Raw genomic sequence first — 24,099 nt, 5'->3', positions numbered from 1 at the left:
AGCAGTATCAGACTCATATTCTGACTAGAATTGAGTCGGACTACGTCAGGCTAATGTAAAGGGGACATATAAAAAATTTCACTGTGGTCCAGTGTGGAAGGAGCTGCTACAGATTCCATACAGAATCAACTTTAGCTCTACCAACTTACCTCTGGCTCCTTCAAGAGCCTATTAGAGGTATTTCTTTCATTCACACTTAAGTTGCATATTAAATGACTTCAGACTTGACTTAGACTTGAATTTGAAGGACTTCAGACTCAACTTGGACTCACAATATCAGACTTATGAAAATTTTTTTATTTTTATATGTTTTTTTGTTTTTCTATTTTTACTGTCAATGGTCGCCGCTATGCTTCTTTTCTTACCAGCACACAGTAGAGGCAGAATAACAGCAGAGGGGCTGTCAGGCAGTCGCTTCATAATGACACGTGATGCAGCTTCATTGGAAAGAAAATACAAAATACTAGATCCACCACATCTAATTTTATCTGCCGACTTGGACTTTTCCTTTTCCTGTTTTTCCCCATTTGGAACAGATCCCAATTTATTGTTTAATTTTTTGAATATTGATATATTTTCAGTTTAAATTTTATGTTTGGTGTTGGTCTTCATTCACCTCCCAGGTATGAAGACCAGATGACAACAAAATAAATATAGATGATTATGCCATGACTGTGTTAGTTTTTCTTTTTTTATGTACTATAATAATACTAGAGGGAAATTACTTCTCTGCATTTAATCCATCCCATTGGGGAGCAGTGAACTGCCATTGTGCGGCGCCTGGGGAGCAGTGTGGGGTTAAGGGTCTTGCTCAAGGAGCCAGAGTGGCAGTCTGTGTTAGTTGGGATCGATCTCACAACCTCAGGATTCACAGCCCTATGTCCTAACCACTAGGCCGCCACTTCCCTGCACCAGCCTGCATCAACAAATGTGTTGAAGACAACAGCATCAAAAAGAGCCTTATCATCCAAGTGAACCAATGACCCTGGATGAATGGGGAGGACCTGAAATCACTAAAACCACAGCTCTCAGCCTTCAAATCTGGTGATAAAGAGGCACCGAGGACAGCGCATGCCAACTTGAACCGTGCCATCAGATCACTGATGGCATTAAAGACATTTTACCCAGGTGCTACATCTCCCCTGCCTATAACATCTCACATAACCACCATGGACTGCTCTCCCTGTTGCCCTCTGGGAAGAGGCTTCTCAGCAGTGGCTGATCTAGGGGGCGGCTACTTGGGCTGCAGCCCCAGGTGTTTCCCCAAGAGCCCCGGATATCGTTTCTGAGCTGATTTGAGTAAAATGTGCAGCAATGCATTTCACAAGAGAGGGGCAGCATGCACAGGAACACAGCCTGTAGCATTCCCTTGCATAAGAAGAAGTTGTCACCACTAGCTGTTGCTAAACAAACAGATGTCCCAGGGGATGTGAAGGTCTGACTGACTTCCAGACATTCTTTGTCCCGTTGTATGAAATTCTGCTTTCCTTGTGTCGGGAGCGTGCATTGAAGCCAGAGAGGCAGACATGGCGGATTTCAATGCGCTTCTAATCGATCTCTCGCTAAAAACAACTCATATAATCATGTCACGGTTATATTATCCAGTTTAATCAGCAGCTGTTGTTTATAAAATTGTAAAATAAATAAATAGACTTTTTAAGCTGTTTTGTGTTGTTATTTTAAATGCCAAGAGAATCTGTCTTTTTCCAACTTCTGTCCGTTCAGCCTGACAGAAATAAAAGTCAGTCACCAAACACAGTTTTACAACAAGTAGTGTGTATTTATAATTTTTCATTGGTGATATAAGAGGATGGAAACTGGCTGAAAGCAGGACAAAAAAATTAAGACTTCCTGAAAAGATGAGAGTATACATTCTGCAAAATCCCGTTCTAATGTAAAATATGACAGATTACTGGATTAAGGACATTTCTATTATAAAACATGCTTTAAACGCATCATCAAACCAACAGTCATATTTATTTTAACTATTTTGGAATTCAAAATATGATAAATGTTTCAAACATAATATAGAAAAATAATGACAGTTTCAAAATTCACAGGATTTGTTTATTTTTTCCCATGTTATAGGGGAAAGGATTAGATCAAGTGGCTAAAATATATGGTTCCCCTCTCATAACTGGCAAATGATTATTAAATGTCACCAAATCCACAGAGTTTGTTGTTGATGAAGAGAGGAATAACCACTGTTAAAGACCTGCAGGTACATTTATTTCTTCCCATGTTATGGAGGGGGAATTCTTATGTGTGGTCTACAAGAAATTTCATTAATCCAGTAATCTGTCATATTTTACATTTGAACGGGATTTACCAGAAAGTCTCTCTTTCAACTTCACCCTCAGGGCTAAGACCCTGATCTCCTAGAATCCTAGATCCTCCCCTGCTTCACAACATTCGATGTACTGTAGGTCCAGTAGGTTCTACAACAGCTTTTTCCTGCCTTAAAACAGTTAAACTGTTGAAACTAATCAAGTCACAAAACAAGACTCTGCATCAAACTTGTAAATAGGCTATTTTTAGCCCCCCTTTGTGTGTGAAATTATTTCTTTTATACTATTGGACTTAAATGCTAAATAAGATGCGATTTTGCAGAGTGCTTTATACTCATTATTGCTGACATTTTCCACCCAGGTATTCGTATTCGTTTTTTTTCCCTCATTCACTGTTAAAAAGCTGTATGCATCAAAATTTAGCTTTCTTTACAAAATGACATAAACATTTTTAGGTCTTAGTCATAAAGAAAAGACGGAAAAAAAACAAAGTGTCCTATTGTTGGGATCCTCAGGCTTGCCCACTAGAGGGCGCCGAGGATCCTCTTCTGCTCCTTGTCTTTTCTTAGGTTCTGGAGATTACCCTCTGCCTCCAGCAGAGTGCGCCGTGGGTCCTCCTGAGCTGAGCCTCCCACACACCTGTGGCTGATCTACTCATCAGGAGGACCACAGTATTTAAGCTGCCTTCAGACTTTGATTCCACGCCGCAGTGTTGGTTAGCTTCCTGAACCTTCTGCTATAGACTGAGTCTTGGTTGTTCCTGGGTTGAGATCAGATTCTAATCTCTCCTTATCTGTGCCTCACAGGAATCCTGTCTCCTCGTGAAGCTCTGGACGAGCTTAATCTCCTGTCTCCTCGTGAAGCTCAGGAAGAGCACCCTCACTGGAACCCAGTCTCTGGTCTGCAGCTCTGGAGGAGCTGCACCACAGGAAACCAGTCTCAAGCCTGAAGCTCTTGGAAAGCCTAACCTGCTAATCTGCCCTGGTGAGCTAACCCGAAGATTCCTACGTGGTAGAAACCTGAGGACTTCTCTGAGGAGTTTCCCTGGAGGTTCCCATGTGGATTTTCCCCTGTAGTTCCCTGCGGTGAGCTGGAAGCTCAGCCTGAGAAATCCTTCGTGTTTTCACCTGTTGTTCCCTGCAGTGAGCTGGAAGCTCAAACTCAGGACTGCCAGGCTAAGCCTAGCTTGATGCTTAGCCTCACTTGAACTCAGCTACCATCCATCTCCCCTTTCCCTGCACAGACCCCAGTGAACCAGCCCCCTGCCTGAACTGTTCCCTTTCCATGACTCATGTTTGTGCCACAATAAACTCTTTTGGACTATTTACCCAGTGTCTCCGTGTGTGTTCTGCATCTTGGGCTAGCTCTTATACCCATCATGACACCTATGAGTTTCATACAGTGATTTATATTACACCACACCATTACACCTCATGTAAACCCAAATAGGGTATAGAATTAAAATAGATTAACTTCATAGTATAAACATGATCCTCTACTAGTCAGAGTAAATGCATAATGTGTGGTCCAACAAGGTTTTTGAGATGTCAGCCAATTTAGGTAATCACCACAAACTACAATAACTCTCAACACACAAGAGTGTTGAACAGAGTGATCCAGGGCAAATACTTAAAACTACAGTATAAAACTATAACTTATGTCACACAAAGAGTGTTTTCTAGAAATCTAAATAAAGTCCTAAATTATTTTCAAACCTTTTCCTTTACTTTAATTACTAACTTGTCATCATGACCATACACACAGACCATTGCTCCTGAATTGATACCACCATGCACTGTTTTCCCTGTATATTTCGGTACTACTATTTTAGGATCACACACTTCACTAACGTTTTAGGTCTCTTGACAGAACAGGAAGTACAAGAATATTGAGCAACTGAGGAGGTAAAAGTTGCATTAGTTCTGTGGAAAAAAAGGAGGAAATACGCAAGCTGCTAAAAAGCAGAAGGGTTTTTGGAACTCCTCTTTTGTCTTCATTGTTTTTTCAGCTTAAAGAAGTTATGATTAAAGTTAGGCACCAGATAGAGTTGAGAGGATGGAACACTCTCGGATTTTCCTATTATTGTGTAAGTGAATGTATACATTTGAAAATAGAAAGACAAAAAATACACTTTTCTAAATAAGGCTGCATCTGCTCTGTTTAAAAAAAGCTATATTGGGAGTAGCCTGTTTAGTATCATTTTAGAATTTTTTAAAGAGCAGTTTGTCTTTAATTAAAAAAAATGTAATTCTTCTCAACTCTTTTTCTCACTTTTTCTTAAATATCTCTTTAATGTAGTATTTATCTCAGTCATAAGTGGATACGCTGATGGTAAGACATATTTCTCTGCTTATATTTTTCGCAAAAGTTGTTGTTTAAAATGTATGTAATTGTTTTTAACATCTCTTGATAAATTGTCAGTGGAAATGATAAAGTCTCCAGCTCTGTAGAGCAGTTATTCATAGCTAAACCAAGGAGTGGATTTTAAAAAGCATAAGCTGTCTTCCCACAGTCACTGGTTTATCTTTTTACCCCATATGATAATGTTTTAGATGGTAGGCGTCACCATGAAAAGTAAAATTATATAATTCAAACATTGGTCCAGTAAATTGGTAGACATGATTTATTTCAATATCTCTTGGCTTATTTATGCATTTAAAAAATGGGTGAAGTCTACCTTTTAGTTGGGGTTCTATAACACATGCACATAGCAGTGATGGACAGTCCATTGTAATAAGTTGAAACGTTTGCAGTAATGTGTAATAATGTCCATGCATATAGAGCAAATCGATAGTAAAACAAACAGGAAGTATTCTCTATGGGAAATCTGGCTCATTGTGAGCATCTGTCTCTTGTGACCAACCAGGGGCTTGAGAAAAGAACAACACAGAAATACTCTAGTTTAACTTTTTCCAATAGTGTTTTCATTATAAAGAGAAAGTAAAGAGTTAACAGCACCAACAACTACAGATAATGCGCAATGGGTATAATGGGAGAAAATGGTAAAAACAAATTGGTCATTATGCCCCTCAGCATAGCACATAACTACTTGTATAGCTATAGGCCAGTCTAATTGTATGTTTTATCAAACATCTGGTTGTATGTCTAGGAAAAATCTATCAAGCTAATAAATAACTGGCATTTTATCACATTTTAGCTTTATGCATTTTCCCTTCACCTGCAGAAGTTTAGAAAAAAATTAAAAATCAAGCTGAGGTGGGTAGAGTACCCAAAAATGGTACTAAAGTAAGAGTAGCACTACATTAACAATGTATTTACTCAAGTAGAAGTAAAAAGTAGTCATCCAAGAAATTACTCAAAAAAAAAAAAAAAAAAAAAGTATTTGGTAAAAAGGCTACTTGAGTTCTGAGTAACTGTTGGAGAATAACATCAGATTTAATGTTTAGAAATGATGCTGGCATTTTATGTGCAGGTTCTGGCATTTTGAAGACTCAAATATCTAAAGAATAAATAATAAAACTAATGAATATACAGTAAGAAATTCTTGCAGTAGCAGTTCAAACTTAGAAAACCAACCCTTTCAAAGCAAATATACTGTACTGGGATAAGGTAACAAAATTCCACTGTTAATATCTACAATTAAGTTCATGTTTACCTGATCTTGGAATAGTTCAAATTACTCACGGGAGGACAGAGAGATTTTACTCATGTAGGAGTAGCGACACTTGACAAGAATATTACTCAGGTAAAAGTAAGAAGTAAGGCACAGTAAAACTTTTCTTAAAATAAAAGTATTTTCAAATTATTTCTCAAGTAAATGTATCTGAGTAAATGTAACTAATTACTATCGAACTCTGCTCTCAACAGCTAGGACTAAAATTGTAAATAATTAAGTAATAGTTGTGTCAATATTTTACCAACTTTTTGGTTAACTGTAAATCAAGTTGTAATCTACAGTATACAGGTAAAAAAGAAACAGAGTTGAGTTTAGTGTTGGCCTGGGACCTCTCTGTCGGTGGCTACCAAATGAAATTCTGTTTAGGGGTTTGTAGATGCTTAGGCCTGGCTCTGTACATCAAAATACATTTTTCTTTCAAGTTTATGTTTCTGCTGAACCACAGTAAGACCTATATGTTGTTTATGTGAACAGTTCCCATTAAATCCACTGTGATCCTGAACCCAAACTGGCCTCTTGTATACAAAGGTGAAAGTGTGATCCTCCAATGTGAGATCCATGCAAGTGGAGGATCTGAGTGGACATATGAATGGAGACCAAGCAGGTTAAATAAACTTTCAACAACGAGGCAATCCATTTATCTAACATTATTTAACAAGTCTTATAGTGGAGAATACAGCTGCAGAGGAGTAAGTGCTCACAGCAGCACAGACTGGAGTGATGCTATTGCATTAACTGTATGTAAGTTGGGCATTTTCTTTTATTAAATTGTATGTTGTTTGAGGTGATTTATACAAATATGGTTTTCTGACAATATTACGTGAAAACTTAATTTATCAGTGTTTGTCTTTTAGATCGTCCTACTTAACTATTTATTTAATTAATATAATTAATTGGATTTTTGAAAAAACAGTTTTTCATTGCCAAAAGTTATAAAAGATGGTTGGGTTCACACCCAGATTTTGTTTTTTTTTGTTGTTGTTTTTTGTTTATTTGCTTTTTGAACTGAGGTCTGTTTCAATTTTTTATGTATTTACATACAGTTTGTTTTTTTTGTTTTTTTGCTACAGTTGTATCATTTCAAAGAAAATCAAAAGACTCATTTTTCTTTTTGCTGATATTTAAAATGTTTGAGAAAATAAAATGTACATTCCAAATTAAGAATTGCAGAAACCTTGCCCAAAAAAAAGGAGATCTCAGAATCTTTTAACATGCTTTTACGTATATTAAAACTGTCTGGGTATAATTTGAGAGCTCCGCTTACACCGTCTCTGACTATGTTTCTTTAAACTGAAGAATTAACCTAACTTGCCTGTTTGAATAACAGGTTTTGCACTGGTCAGACTAATCAAATTTAATGACAGACACTTCCTCCAACAGATAAACTCTCTGTGTCTATATCATGGGTGAATCCTGGAGACTCTGTGACTCTGAGCTGTGAGGTTGAACATCCACCTACAGGAACAAAGTTCTTCTGGTATAAAGCTGTCCCCAAACTATCAGCACACTTCTACAGCTATGAGCTGCTGCCTGGCAGCTCCAATGGGACTGATGATAATTTCTACATTGTCCATGGACAGAATAACACAACAGGATATGTGTGTGAAGCAGGAAGAAGAGAAGTAAAATATAGAGATCCAACTTTTGTCTGGTCTGCAGGTTAGTTTTCCTCAGTGTCACCTCCAAGCAAGAAGAAAATGAATGGAAATAAATTCAATAAAACTAAAGAAATGATAATCTAATATCAGTGGGTTCATTGTCAAGACACAAAAGAAAGATAGTGTTTATTGCAAGATTTATTTTAAATAGGAAATTAAAAACAGCTCTAAAAAAACAGATTAAAAAGAAAATTTTCTCTGAGAACAAAAGGATTATGGTATAGAAGGAGGATAATTCATGGAGGACGAGCCCTGCCATAGTAAAAAAATACATACAGAAATAAATGAAAGACTTATTTTTTTAAAAGATGATTTTAGTTTTGTTTCATACAGATTTGTAATGACTGCAGTTTTTCCATTTTCCAAACAAACAAAACACATTGTTTAGGTTTTTGCTGAAGCTATGTTTGGGTAATTTGCGGCCCTGTTAATGTTGAACTTAACTCTCAAGGAAGAAAAAAAAGTTATATATTATATTTTTTTTATCATGTATTAAGCTTTGCTCTGTGCTTAGATGAAATGTCTTATTTATTTTCAGATCCTCATCCAACAGTGTCTCTTTCAGTGAGTCCTGACAGAGTTCAACACTTCAGATCTGACTCTGTGTCTCTAAGTTGTGAGGGAAACTCTACTAAATGGAGAGTGAGGAGGATTACAGAAACAGGCCACGTGTTAGATTGCTCCGTCTGGGGGATCATGAATGGATCCTGATGTACCATGAAGGGGATCTATTCTAATGATGGAGTGTACTGGTGTGAGTCTGAATCAGGAGAGTTCAGCAATGCTGTTAACATCACTGTACAGAGTAAGTAGTGATGTATAAAAGTCATTTAGTATTGCATTAATTTCAAACTTATGCAGAACTGAGTTTCAAATGCCCCTTAGGTTTTAAAGTTACTTAACAATACGTTATCTTTAATAAAAAATACCCTTTAACTTTTAGCCAAGCTAAATTGTTAAAATGTAAAAAAAATGGACATGCAAGATTGGTTATAAGTCACTATAAAACAATCATGTCTAAAATCCAATATTCACTCAATGTCTTGAAGATTTTCGTTATGACAGTCCTATCCTGGTGAGCCCCGTCCATCCTGTGACTGAGGGAGATCCTGTTACTCTGAGCTGCAGAGATAAAGAACAAAAACTTCTCTCCAATGTGTTTTTCTATCACAATAACAAACTGATCCACAATGACAGCAGAGAGGAGCTGAAGATCTCTGCAGTGTCAAAGTCAGATGAAGGTTTCTACAAGTGTGAACATTCAGGAAAGGAGTCACCACAGAGCTGGATGGCTGTTAGAGGTAAGGAGGATCAAAATATTTTATCATTCAATTAATATGAACAGTGAGAAATTTAAGTCAATTTCCTGCAGATTATTTTTAAAGTTCAAAACTAAAATCACAATTTACTCATACAATGAAAACCCTTTCCTTTTTTATTTAATATATACAGAAAATGTTTCCACTCCTGTCAGCTCTTTCTTCCATGTGATGCTGATCATTCGGTCAGTTGTTGGACCAGTAATTCTTCTCATTATTCTCCTATTATTGTGGCGCTGCAGATGCTCAAAAGGTGAGACCATTTTCGTCTTAAATTGATTGTTTATTTAAAACTCTTTAAATCATTTGGCACATAGATGCATTCTGATGTTTACTATTGGATAAGTTCTGATTGGATCATGTTATTGATATGTTATTATTGTTATTTTCTGTATTTGTTTAATGGAGGGTCATCTTGCTAATGAATGCTTAGGAAGGGGAAACTCAGCGGTTATAGTGTTCAGGATTTATATTTTCCTTAGGACACTTAGGAACCCCAGTTCAAACCTGGAACAAAGATGAATGGATAAATGTCAAGAGGGGCTATGAATAGATTTGTTGTGATAATTTACCTGTAGATTATGAATATACGATTAACTAGAACTGGGGTTGTAGTTTATCGATAAATCATTCAAAATCAAGGGTAAAACCAATTCAACATTCTCAGCTAAATAACTTTAACTGTAATCAGCTTACTTATCAGGATCGGCCTGTCACATTCCGGGTGGCTTCTAGAACAGCCATTAAAATTCAGTTATCCCAACCAATTTAGTGACTTAGGCTAGGCTATCAGCTAATAATTACCAACCAAAGAAATTTTGTGTCTATGTATTCAAATTTAACCAAAAGGATGGTGAATCTGGCCCTGAGTGATAAACCACTCGCTGTACAATAAACACAAACTCCTACAGGTTAGATAATAGTATGTCTTTATTTTTAGCAATCCGGGATTTTAAGGAAGCTGACATCTATGCAAACACTACACACTACTAGCAAAATACACATGAGGTAGACTACATGAATAAGTTGGAAAGAGGGGAAAAGGGGGGGTCTAAGATTCCATTTAAATGATTCCTGGGGAGTGTCCAAGGTAGGCAAAATCCCAGTACATTCGATAATGTCCATTCAAATTATTAAAACTAACATGTTAGCAGTGAATTAATGCGTCCGGGACCAGCCATTTTTGCCCAAGTATAATAACACCTCACTCCTTTACAAGCAAAATCAATGGGAAATACTAGACACACCTGCAATCAACAACAATTATTTAAGATTTCAAGAGGACTTGATCAACTGCCATGCCCACGTGCATGGCAGTTGGATGTTGTTATACATCAGGCACAAGTGAAAAAAAAAATTGCTATTTCATCTTTCCGATTCATGATTTACCGCGGATGGGTTCGTAGTTAGATTGCCTTCAAACCAGAGAAAATAATGCAGAAAAAATAACATTTCATAGAAGAATGTTTTCAAGATAACTTGGAGCACATTTAAACAAACACTAGATATAGCTGTTTTGATTTTATGTTCAATTCTATTCCCAGCCAGCTGGGAATTTATATTTCTGATACTTTAAGATGTTTATTGCTCTCCCCGGTAGGGGTGGTAAAATATCTTACTTAATCAGATATTGTTTTGGCTGTTATATACTGTTTATGACACACAGCCCTACTAGCTGTGTGTTAGAACAATAAATGAAAGAGTGATTTGAGCATTAATCATGGTTGAACAGTTAACTCTACACATACATGGAATAAATTCACCACAACTTCTGTTCAAAATATAAGAGTTTATTAACAAAAATCATTCAGCTCCACGTCAAACATATTCCAGTTTAACACTCTCAACCAAGACTAATAAAACTCAACTAAACTCAACTTAACTAAACTATTATGTACAAAGAGGAAGGGAAGCATGGTTGAAAACCATATTACAGTTTGAAATGGATTTTGTGCAATTCACCATGCAAATCCATGAGGTGAATAAAACATTATTTGGCCAAATACTGTTTTATTGAATGATTTGCTTAATCAAGAACCAATAAACTGTAGTTAAAGCTGAAGTCTGTAAGTTTTAAAAATCACTTTTTTGTCATATTGGCTAAAACTGTCCCTATGCCCAGACAGCAGTACATGTGATATGTAACCTGTGAAAAAAACTGCTTCAATTGGTCCCGCATACTGCCTGTATTTCAATCTGGAAAGAATAATTTGGGACAAGTCAAAACAACCAATCACAGCCAGAGGAGTGTCTGATGGAGTGTCAATCACAGCTCCCCCCCCCCCCCCCCCCCCCCCCCACTGCTTAACCTGCCGCAGCGCCCGGCTGCCGCAGTCAGGAGGACGCGCGTGGAAGTCATGGCTGAGCGACAGCCACCAGCGAAAGAGAAACTGCCCTTACTGCCCCTGCCAACACCTGCTTACACGGCAAACTTCGGTATAACCAGCATCTTATATCTAGCTGCTTGGAGGTGAGTGTTATCGCTCTTACCGGTTCACACTCCATGCCGCGTACGCTGCTTGAACGCTTGTGGTCGCATGCGGTAGCTGCACAGATGCTGTGAGAGGGGTGGAGCTTGGAGGTGGGGCATGAGTGAAGCAGAGAGGGTGGGGGAGTGGCGTGAAACCTGTTTTTCTTCAAATTTTCAGTCGAAATCTGCTCTCTTCTCAATGTTACAGACTGCAGCTTTAACACTAGAAATCCCACAGATACGAGAATTTTCGTCAGCCTCCAGTCCCCCCGCAGTACTTATCAACTCATGAATCCGTTTTCAGATGTAAATGCCCCATTAGCGCTGTGGCTGGAGAACCATTCCACCCCCTTCAGTTTCGGTTTCAGCTAAAGTGTCTCTCTTTGAGAGTGTTTTACCTGAAAGCAGGGGAGAAAAAATCATATTTGTAATTAAATATAACTACAGTAGGTCTACGTCATCAGTGTCACCAACACCGCAATGATTTCAGCGCAGCCACCAGCGCAGCGATCAGACGATAACTGATCTGTACAATGAAAATAGCTGCATGAGCTGGAACGCTGTAGAAAGCAACAATATTTATACAATAATGACCATTTATACAATAATGACCATTATTTATTTGTGGGGAAATATAACTCAAGCGATCTCTCCTCTCTCTCTCCTCCGCTGCAGAGGTGCAGACAGCATCGTGAGACTGCAAAAAAGTTTGCAATATATTCACAGATTAGCCTTTTTCGGATTAATAAGTCGTTTGCGGATGATTTCTTCTAAACAGACAACTCTCCACAACTAGAGCAAGGCAAACTGTGAGCTACATCCATAGTTTCCTAAAAAAACGTAGTTTCTCATTTTGTATACACAAGAGTAAAAAAAAAAAAATTTTGTTTAGAACAGCTCTAGACAATTTCATATTTTAAAGTGTAGCCTTGAAAACATTAATAAATACATTAAAAAATAGTTATATAAATAATGACTGTCACACCACTGTGACTTGCCATGTGTCTTGCCTGTGGAGGCTTTGCTGAAACAGAGGTTGTAGAGATTCCACAGCTGATTCCACATCATACATATTACTTCTGCATACAGCAACAACAATCCAGCAGTGTCCATATGAACTGTAAAACTCCCTGCATAATTATAATAAAGCAATTTATATACATGAAACAAGTGGAGCAGTATGGCAATTGCCATACCGCTACACTTGTGAAAGTAAAATCTGTTGGGCTCCTTTTGGCATCAAGACAATTATTCTTATTGCGACCTTGCCAGACAGGACACTGTAAAAAAAAATAAATAAATAAATAAATAAATAAATAAATAAATTCTAGCCACGAAAAGAATAAAAAGCAGTTCATGCAAATGCTACTACTACAACCACTACTACTAATGGTACTGGCCTGTTAGTACTGCCCTCTAAAAAAAGGGTGCCCCATTTGAAATTAATTGCTTCAAGTTGAGAACAAGTAACTGAATCAAGTTGATCTAACTAAGTTTATAAGTTTAAATTTTAATTCATTTACTTGCTATCAATTAAAATAATTAAATTGGAGCTGCATTTTCTTTTTAGAGTGTACTACTTCTACTTCTAGAAATATTTACAAAAAGTACTCCTGTTGCTATCTGTAATTATAACTTTATTATCATTATTGTTGTTGTATTATTATGCACAAAATACAGTACTAAGAAAACATAATTCAGTATCAACAGACTGATATCCAAGGACTTGTCAACATGTAGTTGACTTTGGCTTGTTATTATCCGTCTCTTTGATCTGTCATCAAATTTCCTAGGATGTTGGCTACAGTCCCATGGATTTTAAATTTCTGAATAATATTTGCAACCCTTATCATAGGAAAATGCTCCCTGGAGATGGTGTTTCAACATATAACATGCTTGTCAATATTTACCTTTCTAACCTCATGAAAGGACTTTTTCCTCTGGTCCATGTTGAGTGTGATACACACCATGTCACCAAACACTACAAGGACTAGCTGTATTTAACATGTAGTTGTTGCATTCGTGAGTAGTATTAACAGCTCCTTTCAGTACGAAGTTGTTTTTAACATTTCCTAGTTGGTTTTATTTTATTTTAAAGATTTAGAAATGTTCATGTTAAAGTAAAAAGTGCCTTTTCCTCTAGACTCCCAGTGGGAAAGTGTTGGACCGCTGGTGCATGGCCACTCCTAAAGAAGAGCTGCTTGCTCTTGGACAGTTCCTTCGCTTTGGAGAGACTCGCCCTATTGTGGAGTTAATGATGCTTCAGTACCCAGAAGGTGAAAAACTCCTCTCCTATCAGGAGTCAAAAACCCCAGTTAAAAATTTCCAGTCAGATATTCTACCGAATAAAGTCTCATCAGTGTTAAAAAGTTGTTCACTGGTCAAAGGAAAAGATACTTCAGAGTGCCATGGAGATGTCCAAGCAGGACAGTCATTGCTCTTACCTTTCCATTTTCCACAGTCAACTATCTACTGTTCAACCAAGGTAATGCAGTTCATGTATTTAGAAGTACGGTAATTACAGTGCCGATATTCTAAAATTCAACTGAACCTCTTTCTGCAGGACACACATACTACGTCTGACTTACAAAACATCCTGCAAGATTTTGGTGGGAATAAAATGCTTCAGAAACAGGACTGTAAAAGTTGTGGATGTGAGGAAGATGACGAGTTGGTCCTGAAGAGTACCGCACAGGAATCGGTTTTATCGACAAAAACAGGCAGAGACAAGTCAAACCCATCCTTGTGGCACGAGAACCCTATCTTCCATCACAATGAGGTTTTCCTTCACGAACGACTGATCCAGCAGGAGAAAACGGCTTCCCTTCCTTCACCTTTCAATTTTTCATTTTTACCTTCTTCTTTACTATATCCCCCACACCACCCTTGCTCTTCAACACACCTACATCATCCTCAGAAATCCCAAACTCTTCCCTCTTTCTCAACTTCTTTCCTTAGACCGCTTCATTATTCCTCCTTTTCTCCCCCTCTCCTTCAGTTTAAATCGCAAAGTTCTTCACTCCATCCTCTCCCATCTTCCTTTGACACTTTTCCTTCCCTGCCCCCTGCTGGAGGTCGGAAGGGAAGGGTCAGCTGTGGTGTCTGTGGGAAAAGCTTCTATGACAAAGGTGAGAAAATCCCTTGATTATATTCAGACAAAGATAAAGGCTCCACTTCAGAAAGCTTTTTTAAACCTTTAATCAGGGAAACTGAGATTTCTGCTTCAAAAAGAGAGTTTCCTCAACCTCTGTTTCTGTTGCCGTAGTAATATTCTCCCCATAGATCACCTGGTCAGGAGCAGGTTTTTTTCAGTAAACCCAGAGTGCCCTCTGTTTCCACTCTCCCTAGAGCCAGTCACTTATTTTATGTCCTGATTTAGTCAGGTGATTTTTGTCATAGTTTTCTGCATACAATAATAAAAAAATCATTCACTAGGACTGTTACACACATACATTTTTAAAAACAAACATTGCATGCACTGGAAAAAAAAAATCAAGATCTAAATAAGTCATTTTTAAAATAAGTGCATTTGTTCTTGGATTGAGCAGGTAAAAGAGATTTTGCCAGTCAAACAAGACAATTTACACTTAAAATATGAAAACACAATTGCATTATCTTATTTTAAGTGCATATTATCTAATTATCTCATTTTAAGAGTTAAAAATACTAATTCCATTGGCAAACTCATTAACTCATTAACTTACTCAAATTAAAGGTAAACACACCAGTGTCTTTCTGCGTGGAGTTTGCATGTTCTCCCTGAACATGCGTGAGTTCTTTCTGGGTACTCCGGCTTCCTCCGACAGTCCAAAAACATGACTGTTAGGTTAATTGGCTTCTCTAAATTCTCCTTAGGTGAGTGTGTGCGTGAATGGTTGTTCTCTTTTTTACCCTGTGATAGACTGGTGACCTGTCCAGGGTGTATCTCACCAATAGACAGCTGGAGATAGGCACCAGAAACCCTCACAACCCCAGCAGGGATAAAACGTGACGGAAAAATAGACTAGTAAAGAGCAGTTCCATTTTTCGTCGGATTGGTGAGGTATTTCTATGGCACACAAATCTTTGCCCATAGACTCTTGTTAAATTTGTACATGCGCAGTAACTCCTCTGCAATACAGAAGTATAGGAGGGCTTGGGGCGCAGCTAAGCTGCGACCTGAGGTGACAGGAAGTGTATTTGCTCTCCACCTCCCACCACAACAAATACGTTTTGTGGGTGATTGACAGGTTGTGTCGTGGGAGCAAAGAGACGAATTGGAGAGAGAAAAACGGCGCAAGATAAGTCCTTTTCCAGGACCTGGTTTAGCAAGAAGGCGTGGTTAACTGCATGTAGTGAGGCTAACGCTCTATTTAGCTTTCCCTGCCTCCTTTTTCTGATGTCAGGATCTGACCCAGCATGGATAAAGACAGGTAGGAGTGATTTAAAGCACTTTTCGGAAAAGGCAAAGAAGACTGAACAATCTGGGATTCACATGGAAAATTATATAATATAGTGTACTTTTTCTAGATGTTTGTTCATTTGCTTAGTTGATCTTAAAAAAAGTCATTCTCAGAAAATCTATAGTTTTTATATGTTAAAAAATATAAAGCTGATTAATACATCCTCCATTAGTAAACTGGTACGTTAATATTGGACCATGCAAAACCCATTTGCCTTCACAAAGCTTTAGAAGGGCAAGATTTTTGTACAAAATGTGAACATGTACAGGTGCTGGTCATAAAATTAGAATATCATGAAAAAGTAGATTGATTTCAGTAATTCCATTTAAAAAGTGAAACTTGGTGGCTAAATGTCCGTGCTTAAATGTTTCTTCTCATGAATGCAAATAACCACTCAGTCAGACGGAAAGAACGAGTCTACGCGTGTTGATATTTGAACGACGGTAGAAAACAGTGTGTTCGCCCCGTCTTTATTTCCAGTCAGAACAAAGCACACAAGTTTTTTTTTTTTCTCCAGAGACGCACAGCTCTGCAACGTCATCGCTCAACGTCAAATCCTATCAGCTATTATTCAAGATAATTCTAAGCATTAACAAATGCAAATTGAAACCAAAGGAAATTATGAAAATAGTAAAGCAGTAACTTATTTCTAATGCAATCAGAAATATTCTATAATATGCAAATACTGAACATATTCAAAAATAATAACTAAATATGAATGTAAATTACTAGATAGAAAATGGCACCAACATTTCCGGCCCCTAATTGCTCATCATGGGGATGACAATTACACTAAACAAATAAACTGAAAAGTCATTTTCTATACTCAAATCCCCATTACTTAAATGTACTGAAGTCTAAACATAAACTAACTTAAATTCCAGTAGTTAACAGACAATTAACTGGATGAAATGTCTTTCACTGTCCATGAGATTCTTCCGTCTCTAACAAGAGACACAACTTGTCAATGGGCCTCTCAAGGGTGTTGGTCTTCGTTTTCACGAGGACCCGACGAACAAATCCTTGGGCGTCGGGAATGGTCTTCTCCACCTTTCCCATCAACCAGGAGCCTCTTGGAGCCCTTTCATCCACAATGAGTACGACGTCCCCCTCTTTCACGTTCCTCTTCTTCTCCAGCCACTTCTGCCGTTCTTGTAGGAGGGGCAAGTATTCTCTAGACCAACGCTTCCAGAAGATGTCTGAGATATACTGCACCTGCCTCCATCTTCGTTTGCAGTACAGGTCTTCTTTGTGAAACGTGCCAGGAGGGAGTGCTGGCCTTCCCTTGAGCAAAAGAAGATGATTCGGTGTCAGTGGCTCGAGGTCATCGACATCATCAGATGACTTGGTAAGGGGTCTGCTGTTGATCACGGCTTCCACTTCGCACATCACGGTGTGCAGACATTCATCGTCTAGACACTGGAGCTTCAGGACACTGCTGAGTACCTTGCGCACTGTTCTTATTTGGCGCTCCCAGATTCCGCCGTGGTGCGACCCAGCAGGCGGGTTGAAAATCCAGGTAACTCCTCTTTGCAGCAGAGCTTCGGAAATCTGGGACTGGTTCCATTCCTTCAAAGCCTTGCGGAGCTCGTGCTCTGCAGCCACAAGGTTCGTACCATTATCTGATCTCATAATCTTCACTTGACCTCGTCTAGCAATGAAACGTCTCACTGCATTTATACATGAGTCTGTGTCCAGTGAGTGTGCGATTTCGATGTGTACAGCTCGGATTGTAAGGCAAGTGAACAAGACTCCGTAGCGCTTGACTCGTGCTCGTCCACGCCTGGCATCAAAGGGGCCGAAATAGTCTACGCCAACGTTGGTGAATGGTGGGTGATCTGGCTGAAGACGATCTGGTGGTAGATTTGCCATTTTCTGTTCACCAACTGCAGTTTGACTCTTTCGGCATTTCACACACCTTGAAAGCACACTTCTCACTGCTGCATTCCCTTTGCATATCCAGACTCTTTCTCTCAGTCGAGCGAGGGTTTGGTTCCTCCCTCCATGCCCAGTCTCCTCATGTGCGTTCCTGATGATCAGAGTTGTGACATGATTATTCTTGGCTAGAATAGCCGGATGCCTTGTGTGTTCTGGCAAGGCTGCCTGATGCAGTCTTCCACCAACCCGGAGGACACCATCTTGGAGGAACGGGTCCAATCTCACGATGAAACTGCTTCTCTTGACCTTATCACCCTTCTGCAGTGCACAAAGCTCTTTATGAAAAGTTTGTCTCTGGCTGAACTGAATGATGGCAGTTTCCGATCTCCTGATGTCCTCGACGGTCAGATGGGTTCCTTTCAGGCCAGATTTCCACTTCTGCATGTGGTCGTCAACGATCTTAGGTTTCACAGTTTGATTACCTTGAGACTGGGTTTGAGACTTAAAGATCTTCCTTTGTTCACACAGATTTCTAAGCAGCTCCTTCAGCCTCAACATCCAGGCAACGGCCTTCCTTAGACTGTGCCAGTTAGAATAATGATGAATCAGCTTGAAGAGAGGGTCTGTGCTTGAGTTGACGGCGTCGATGAGGTTCACAGTGATCTTGCGCTTCACCTCGGCATCATCATCACTTATCTCTCTTGAGAACTCTGAGAGGACCGGCCAGTGAGACTCGTCCTTGGCAAGGAAGTCAGGTCCTTCAATCCAGCTCTGACACTCCATGAAATGCTCTGCATTCATTCCTCGTGATGCGTGGTCAGCTGGATTAGAAGATGTACTGACATATCTCCACTGTGCTGGCCTTGAGTTCTCTCTGATTGTCGACACTCTATTCGCTACGAAGGTTTTGAAACGAGCGCAATCATTGTCAATATATCGGAGGACAGTGGTGCTATCTGTCCATAGCACAGACTCCTTGAGGTCCATTCGAAATTCTTGCTTCATGAGCTTGTCCATTTTCACCGCGATGGTAGCTGCAGCCAGCTCAAGACGTGGGACAGTAACTGGCTTGAGCGGCGTCACTCTAGATTTTCCTAGCAGAAACGAGCAATGGATTTGACCATGGCTGTTCTCAATGCGAACGTAGCTGATGACTCCATAGCCCTTCTCGCTAGCGTCAGAAAAATGGTGTAGCTGTGCTGACACTACTGAACCAAATCCCTCCGGTTTGATGCACCTCTTGACAGAGAAGCTGGTGAACCGGCTCAAGTCAGACAGCCAGGCAAACCATCTGTTCGCAATTTCTTCAGGAATGTCATCGTCCCAGGTAAGTTTCAACCGACAGAGATTTTGCACAATGATCTTAGCCATAAGGATGAACGGCGACAGGAAGCCAAGGGGGTCGTAAATTGAGCTTACGACTGATAGGATACCCCTTCTGGTGACAGGCATGTTCTTCACAAGAATGCGGAACTTGAAAGAATCTGATTCTATGCACCAGTCCACTCCAAGCGCCCTCTCCATGGGTAACTCATCCCTGTCTAGATCTAGATTCTTGATCTCCTTCGCACGCTCATGTTCGGGAAGTGATGACAATACTTCACGGCTGTTGCTAGACCATTTAGCCAAATGGAAACCTCCACTTTTGCAGAGTGCAATGAGGTCTTTGGTTAAGGAAATAGCCTTCTTCTTGTCAGACACTGAGACAAGGCAGTCATCTACATAAAAGTGCTCAAGAATCGTGGTTACTGCCTCAGGTGACGACCTATCTTTCCCATCCTCTGCAGTCCGGCGCAAGGCATAATTAGCACAGCTTGGACTAGACTTGGCCCCGAACAGGTGCACAACCATCTTGTACTCACGCAGAGGCTGGTTCAGATCTCCCTCTGGCCACCAGAGGATTCGCAAAAGATCAGAATCTTCGTCAGGGACTCTCACCTGGTGATACATTGCCTCTATGTCTGAAATGAGTGCAATGTAATCAAGGCGAAATCTTGTCAGGACTCCAACCAGACTGTTCGTGAGGTCCGGCCCCTGTAACAACTCCTCATTCAATGACTTCCCTTGGAAAGAAGAGGTGCAATCAAAGACGACTCTCAACTTACCCTTCTGCGGATGGATCACGCCATGATGGGGAATATACCATACTCGGCCATCATTGCGGTTGCGCTCATTGGCAGGGACTTCTACCGCATAGCCTTTGCTCAGCAGGTCTGACACGAAGGCTGTGTAGTCGTCATGAAAGCTGGAGTTCTTGGCAAGTTTCCTTTTCAGGCTCAATGCTCGTTGCTCAGCAACACTCTTGTTGTTCGGCATCACAATGTCTTTGTTTTTAAGAGGCATACCAATGCAGTAATGTCCATCGATTTTCTTGGTTGTTTGCGTCACACACTGCATGAATTTAATGTCTTCTCGTGACATTTCTGACTTCTCTTCGCAGGCTTGTTCCGGAAAATCATGATTGTACTGCTGCAACAGCATGTTTTCCACACTGCTGACTGACACTCTGTTGACTGAAACACCATGACTGAAATGACTTGGTGGTTTGAGTTCATTCTCTTTCTTCAGAGGGCCATTCACTACCCATCCAAGGGTTGTCTTTATGGCGTAAGGCCCGTCATTTTGACTGTGGATTATCTTCCACGGCTCCATTGCAGAGTAAGCATTCATTCCGATGAGCAACTCCACATCTGCATCGATCTGTGGTAACTGCACTTCCTTCTGCAGATACGGCCATCTTTCCAGGTCTTTCTCTACCGGAACGTTCTCCTTTGTTACAGGTATGTCTGTGTGGGTGTAAACATCTGGCAGGCTGATGTATGTGCTCTCTGTCAAACCGCACACCTCCAAATCTGAGAGGACAAAGCAGGACACAGGCTTTTCCTGGCCCATGGTACGTAGTAGCACTTGAGTCCTCTTGCCATTGACACCAAATCGCCTCATCAACCTTTCAGAGCAAAATGTTGCTGAACTTCCTGAGTCCATAAACGCGTACGTTTCCATGGTGTTGTTGCTCTTCTTGGATTTGATGCGCACCGGCACAATGGAAAGGATACTATCACTGCCTCCGGCCCCGGTGACAGCTGACAGTTCACCTTTGGATGACATTTGCTGTTGTGGGCTAGAGTGTTCACTAGTGAAGCCTTCACTTGACTTCTCAGGCTTGGCAGTCGTTTGGTTGCCATCTTCCTCTCTCTTCGTGTGGAGCAGTGTAGGATGTTTCTTAGTGCAAATTTCACATGTGGCTTTCTTTTTGCAATCTTTTCCCATGTGCCCTTGAGTCAGACACCCAAAACAAAGACCTTTTCCCTTAAGGAACTCAATTCTTTCTTTGTTCGGCAGACTTCTGATTTTGTTGCATGCACTCAGACCATGTCCCCTGTTGCAGAAAAGACATGGATCTTGAAATGCGTTGCTAGTCTGCTTAGTTCTTCTTGAGTCAGAAGACTGATCTGCTGGCATTACGCTTGTTGCTAGGCCAGTGGTTCTTTTCAGTCGACCCATAGCAGGTTTAGCGCTGAACTTAGACCTTTCTCTTGCCTCAGCAGGGTCTTTCACATCACCAAACAGTGGGTCTGAAGCTATCTTAGCTTGTCTGTTGATGTACTTTACAAGATCATCAAAGTCTGCTCTCCTTTTTTCTTTCTCTTGGATGTCGAAAGCTACAACTCTCCATCTTTCCCGAAGCCTGAAGGGCAACTTGTGGACAATGATTCGAAGGTTGCTTGGGCTGTTCATTTCCTGTAGATACTCCAAATTATTTATTACATTGTTGCACCCAGTCAGAAAAATTGAAAAGCTGTGGAGCGACTTAGCATCTTCTGCTTTGATTGGAGGCCATTTGACAGCCTTGTCAACGTAGGCTGCAGCTATTCTCTGTTCATTGCCATAGTGATAAGTCAAAAGCTTTCTTGCCTCCTCATACCCTTCTTGTGCACTCATGTGTTGGCAACTTCTCACCAATTCTCTCGGCTCACCTGTGGTGAATTGTTCTAAATAATACAGACGATCTGCGTCATTGTCTGTCCGACTGTGAATGATGTGCTCGAATGCTCTCAGGAACGGCAGGAACTCCAGAGGATCACCACTGAATTCAGGGACTTTGCGTTGAGGTAAATTGGCTAGTCTTTGTTGTGTGACTAACATCACAGTGATGTCCTTCTGTTTCAGGATCACCTCACCGAGTTCCATTTGCTTTGCACCAGGATGTACGCTGGCACCTGGACGTGTGGTTGCAACATCATCCTTTTCTTTCTTCACTTGCTCATGCGGTGTGTTCCTAGCTGGAACATGAGGCACACGGTTATCTGGGAGAGCTTGAAGACAGCTTGAAGATTTTGGTCTGACGTCTGGACCATGACGTGGGATGGTTGTAGCTGCATGCATGTTTTTGTTCAGGTATGAATGCATCCCATCTTCCATGTTATCATATTCTTCTAGAACCTGCAGCCTTGCTGTGGATTCTGCGAGAGCTGTCTCGAAATCTAATTTCTCCAATTGAGTTCTCATCTGAATTTTCTGATATTTCAGCTGTGCTGCAAGATGTGCTTCCTGTGCAGCAAGCTGTGCTTCTATTTGGGCCTCTTGCAACTGTAATGCTTCTTTCTTCTTAAGTGCATCTGCACGCACTAGTAAAGCTGCTCGACGAGCTTCCTCCTTCTTACGCATAGACGATGCATGAGATGATACGCTGGATCCCTTACTGCATACGCTTCGTACTAGGACTGAAGCCTGCTTCTGATGCACAGTGGACACACTATCATCTGGATGCACCTCTTCAGCAGCAAGCTCCGCAGCAGCAAACTCACTTTGCTGTGCCACAGCAACATCCACAGGAGCCTCATGCTCAGTGGCTGTCTTTTCAGGAGCAGCCCTTGGTTGCTGTTTTACTTGTATTATCCACTGCTCCAATATGGACAAAAAGTTTTCATACTTGGTGAGATTAGGCTCACTCCAATACTGCTGGTCAGCTTTTCTTTCTTCTTCTGACAACAGTTCGCTTACTGTGTTATTAACTTCAATAAACTCATTCAGCAATTTTGAGTATTCTCTCAAGTGATCCTTCTCTACTGTGTGTGCATTGAAATCATCTCTCATTAAATTATCAATTTCCTCTGCTTTGGAAACAAGGCGAGCTAAAACACGTTTTCTTAGAGACATTTGCTTATCAAGCTTCTCACTTATTGCCTTTGGAGTTAACTTGATCCTTCTTTTAGTTTCTAGCTCGACATTGTTCTCCATCTTGTTTCCACTCTTGGACACTTTGAACTGCTATTTATGTTAAATAAGCCTCAGCAAACTCTAGCACACTTCTGAAATCCAAATAAGCTTTCCTTTAATCTAAAAACATGTAGTTTTCCAAAGTAAGATTTAAGGCTTTATTTCCAGAGAAAGGCTTGAGTTTCTTCTAAGCTGATGTGACTTTTCTTTTCTTTCTTTTTTTTTTTTTTAAATAGCGTTTTTTTCAAACCATGTAAATGTCTTCTTAAAAAGCAGAGCAGCACACTTGAAACTTTGAGCAAAATGACTCATCCACGTTACTTGGCGTCGGCAAATACAGTTAAATATCATAAATTTTCAGTCATTACTTCCAAGTCCGACGCTTTGCTTATTTATTCATTTGTATCTGATATTTTTGTACTCATCCATCATCATTGAGGCCGTCTGGAAATCCTCTGGTGAGCACCGCCCTCTGCTGCTCCAAGCCGGCAGGCTTCCTTCATCAGCGAGCCCAACGCATGCGGCACTTTCCTCAGTTTCCCTCGGAACTTGTCTCGCCCTCGGCGACTGTTTTCTACTTAATATAGTGGCTAAATGTCCGTGCTTAAATGTTTCTTCTCATGAATGCAAATAACCACTCAGTCAGACGGAAAGAACGAGTCTACGCGTGTTGATATTTGAACGACGGTAGAAAACAGTGTGTTCGCCCCGTCTTTATTTCCAGTCAGAACAAAGCACACAAGTTTTTTTTTTTTCTCCAGAGACGCACAGCTCTGCAACGTCATCGCTCAACGTCAAATCCTATCAGCTATTATTCAAGATAATTCTAAGCATTAACAAATGCAAATTGAAACCAAAGGAAATTATGAAAATAGTAAAGCAGTAACTTATTTCTAATGCAATCAGAAATATTCTATAATATGCAAATACTGAACATATTCAAAAATAATAACTAAATATGAATGTAAATTACTAGATAGAAAATGGCACCAACAGTAATCATATTAAACTAACAGTCTCCCCATTTACAGGTTCTCAGAGTCCTGCTGCAACAGATGAGATGCTTTATTCAGAGACTGGATGAGAAACAATTCTGGATAACAATGCTGCAATGGAGAATGCAACCAAAATTAGTTTACACTGAAGCAAATGGAAACAACTCAGCAATCCACTGTAAAAAGCAGAAC

General features: G+C 40.1%; 1 protein-coding gene across 1 annotated transcript in view; it reads left to right on the top strand.

Moving 5' to 3' along the window:
• The window catches only part of LOC119796612 (Fc receptor-like protein 5), a 97,162-nt gene extending 73,063 nt beyond the window's left edge, over window positions 1–24,099 (top strand). The window contains exons 7-9 of the mRNA XM_038305242.1: window positions 8,659–8,884; window positions 9,036–9,155; window positions 23,944–24,099. Coding sequence (XP_038161170.1) covers window positions 8,659–8,884; window positions 9,036–9,155; window positions 23,944–23,996 — 399 coding nt within the window. The 3' untranslated portion in view covers window positions 23,997–24,099. The remainder of the gene's footprint in view (window positions 1–8,658; window positions 8,885–9,035; window positions 9,156–23,943) is intronic.

Source organism: Cyprinodon tularosa, unplaced genomic scaffold (assembly GCF_016077235.1).
Source record: "Cyprinodon tularosa strain WSP-4 unplaced genomic scaffold, ASM1607723v1 ctg553, whole genome shotgun sequence".
NCBI lineage: Eukaryota > Metazoa > Chordata > Actinopteri > Cyprinodontiformes > Cyprinodontidae > Cyprinodon > Cyprinodon tularosa.
Note: the sequence above shows the minus strand (reverse complement) of the source record. Positions and strands in the feature narration are given on the sequence as shown.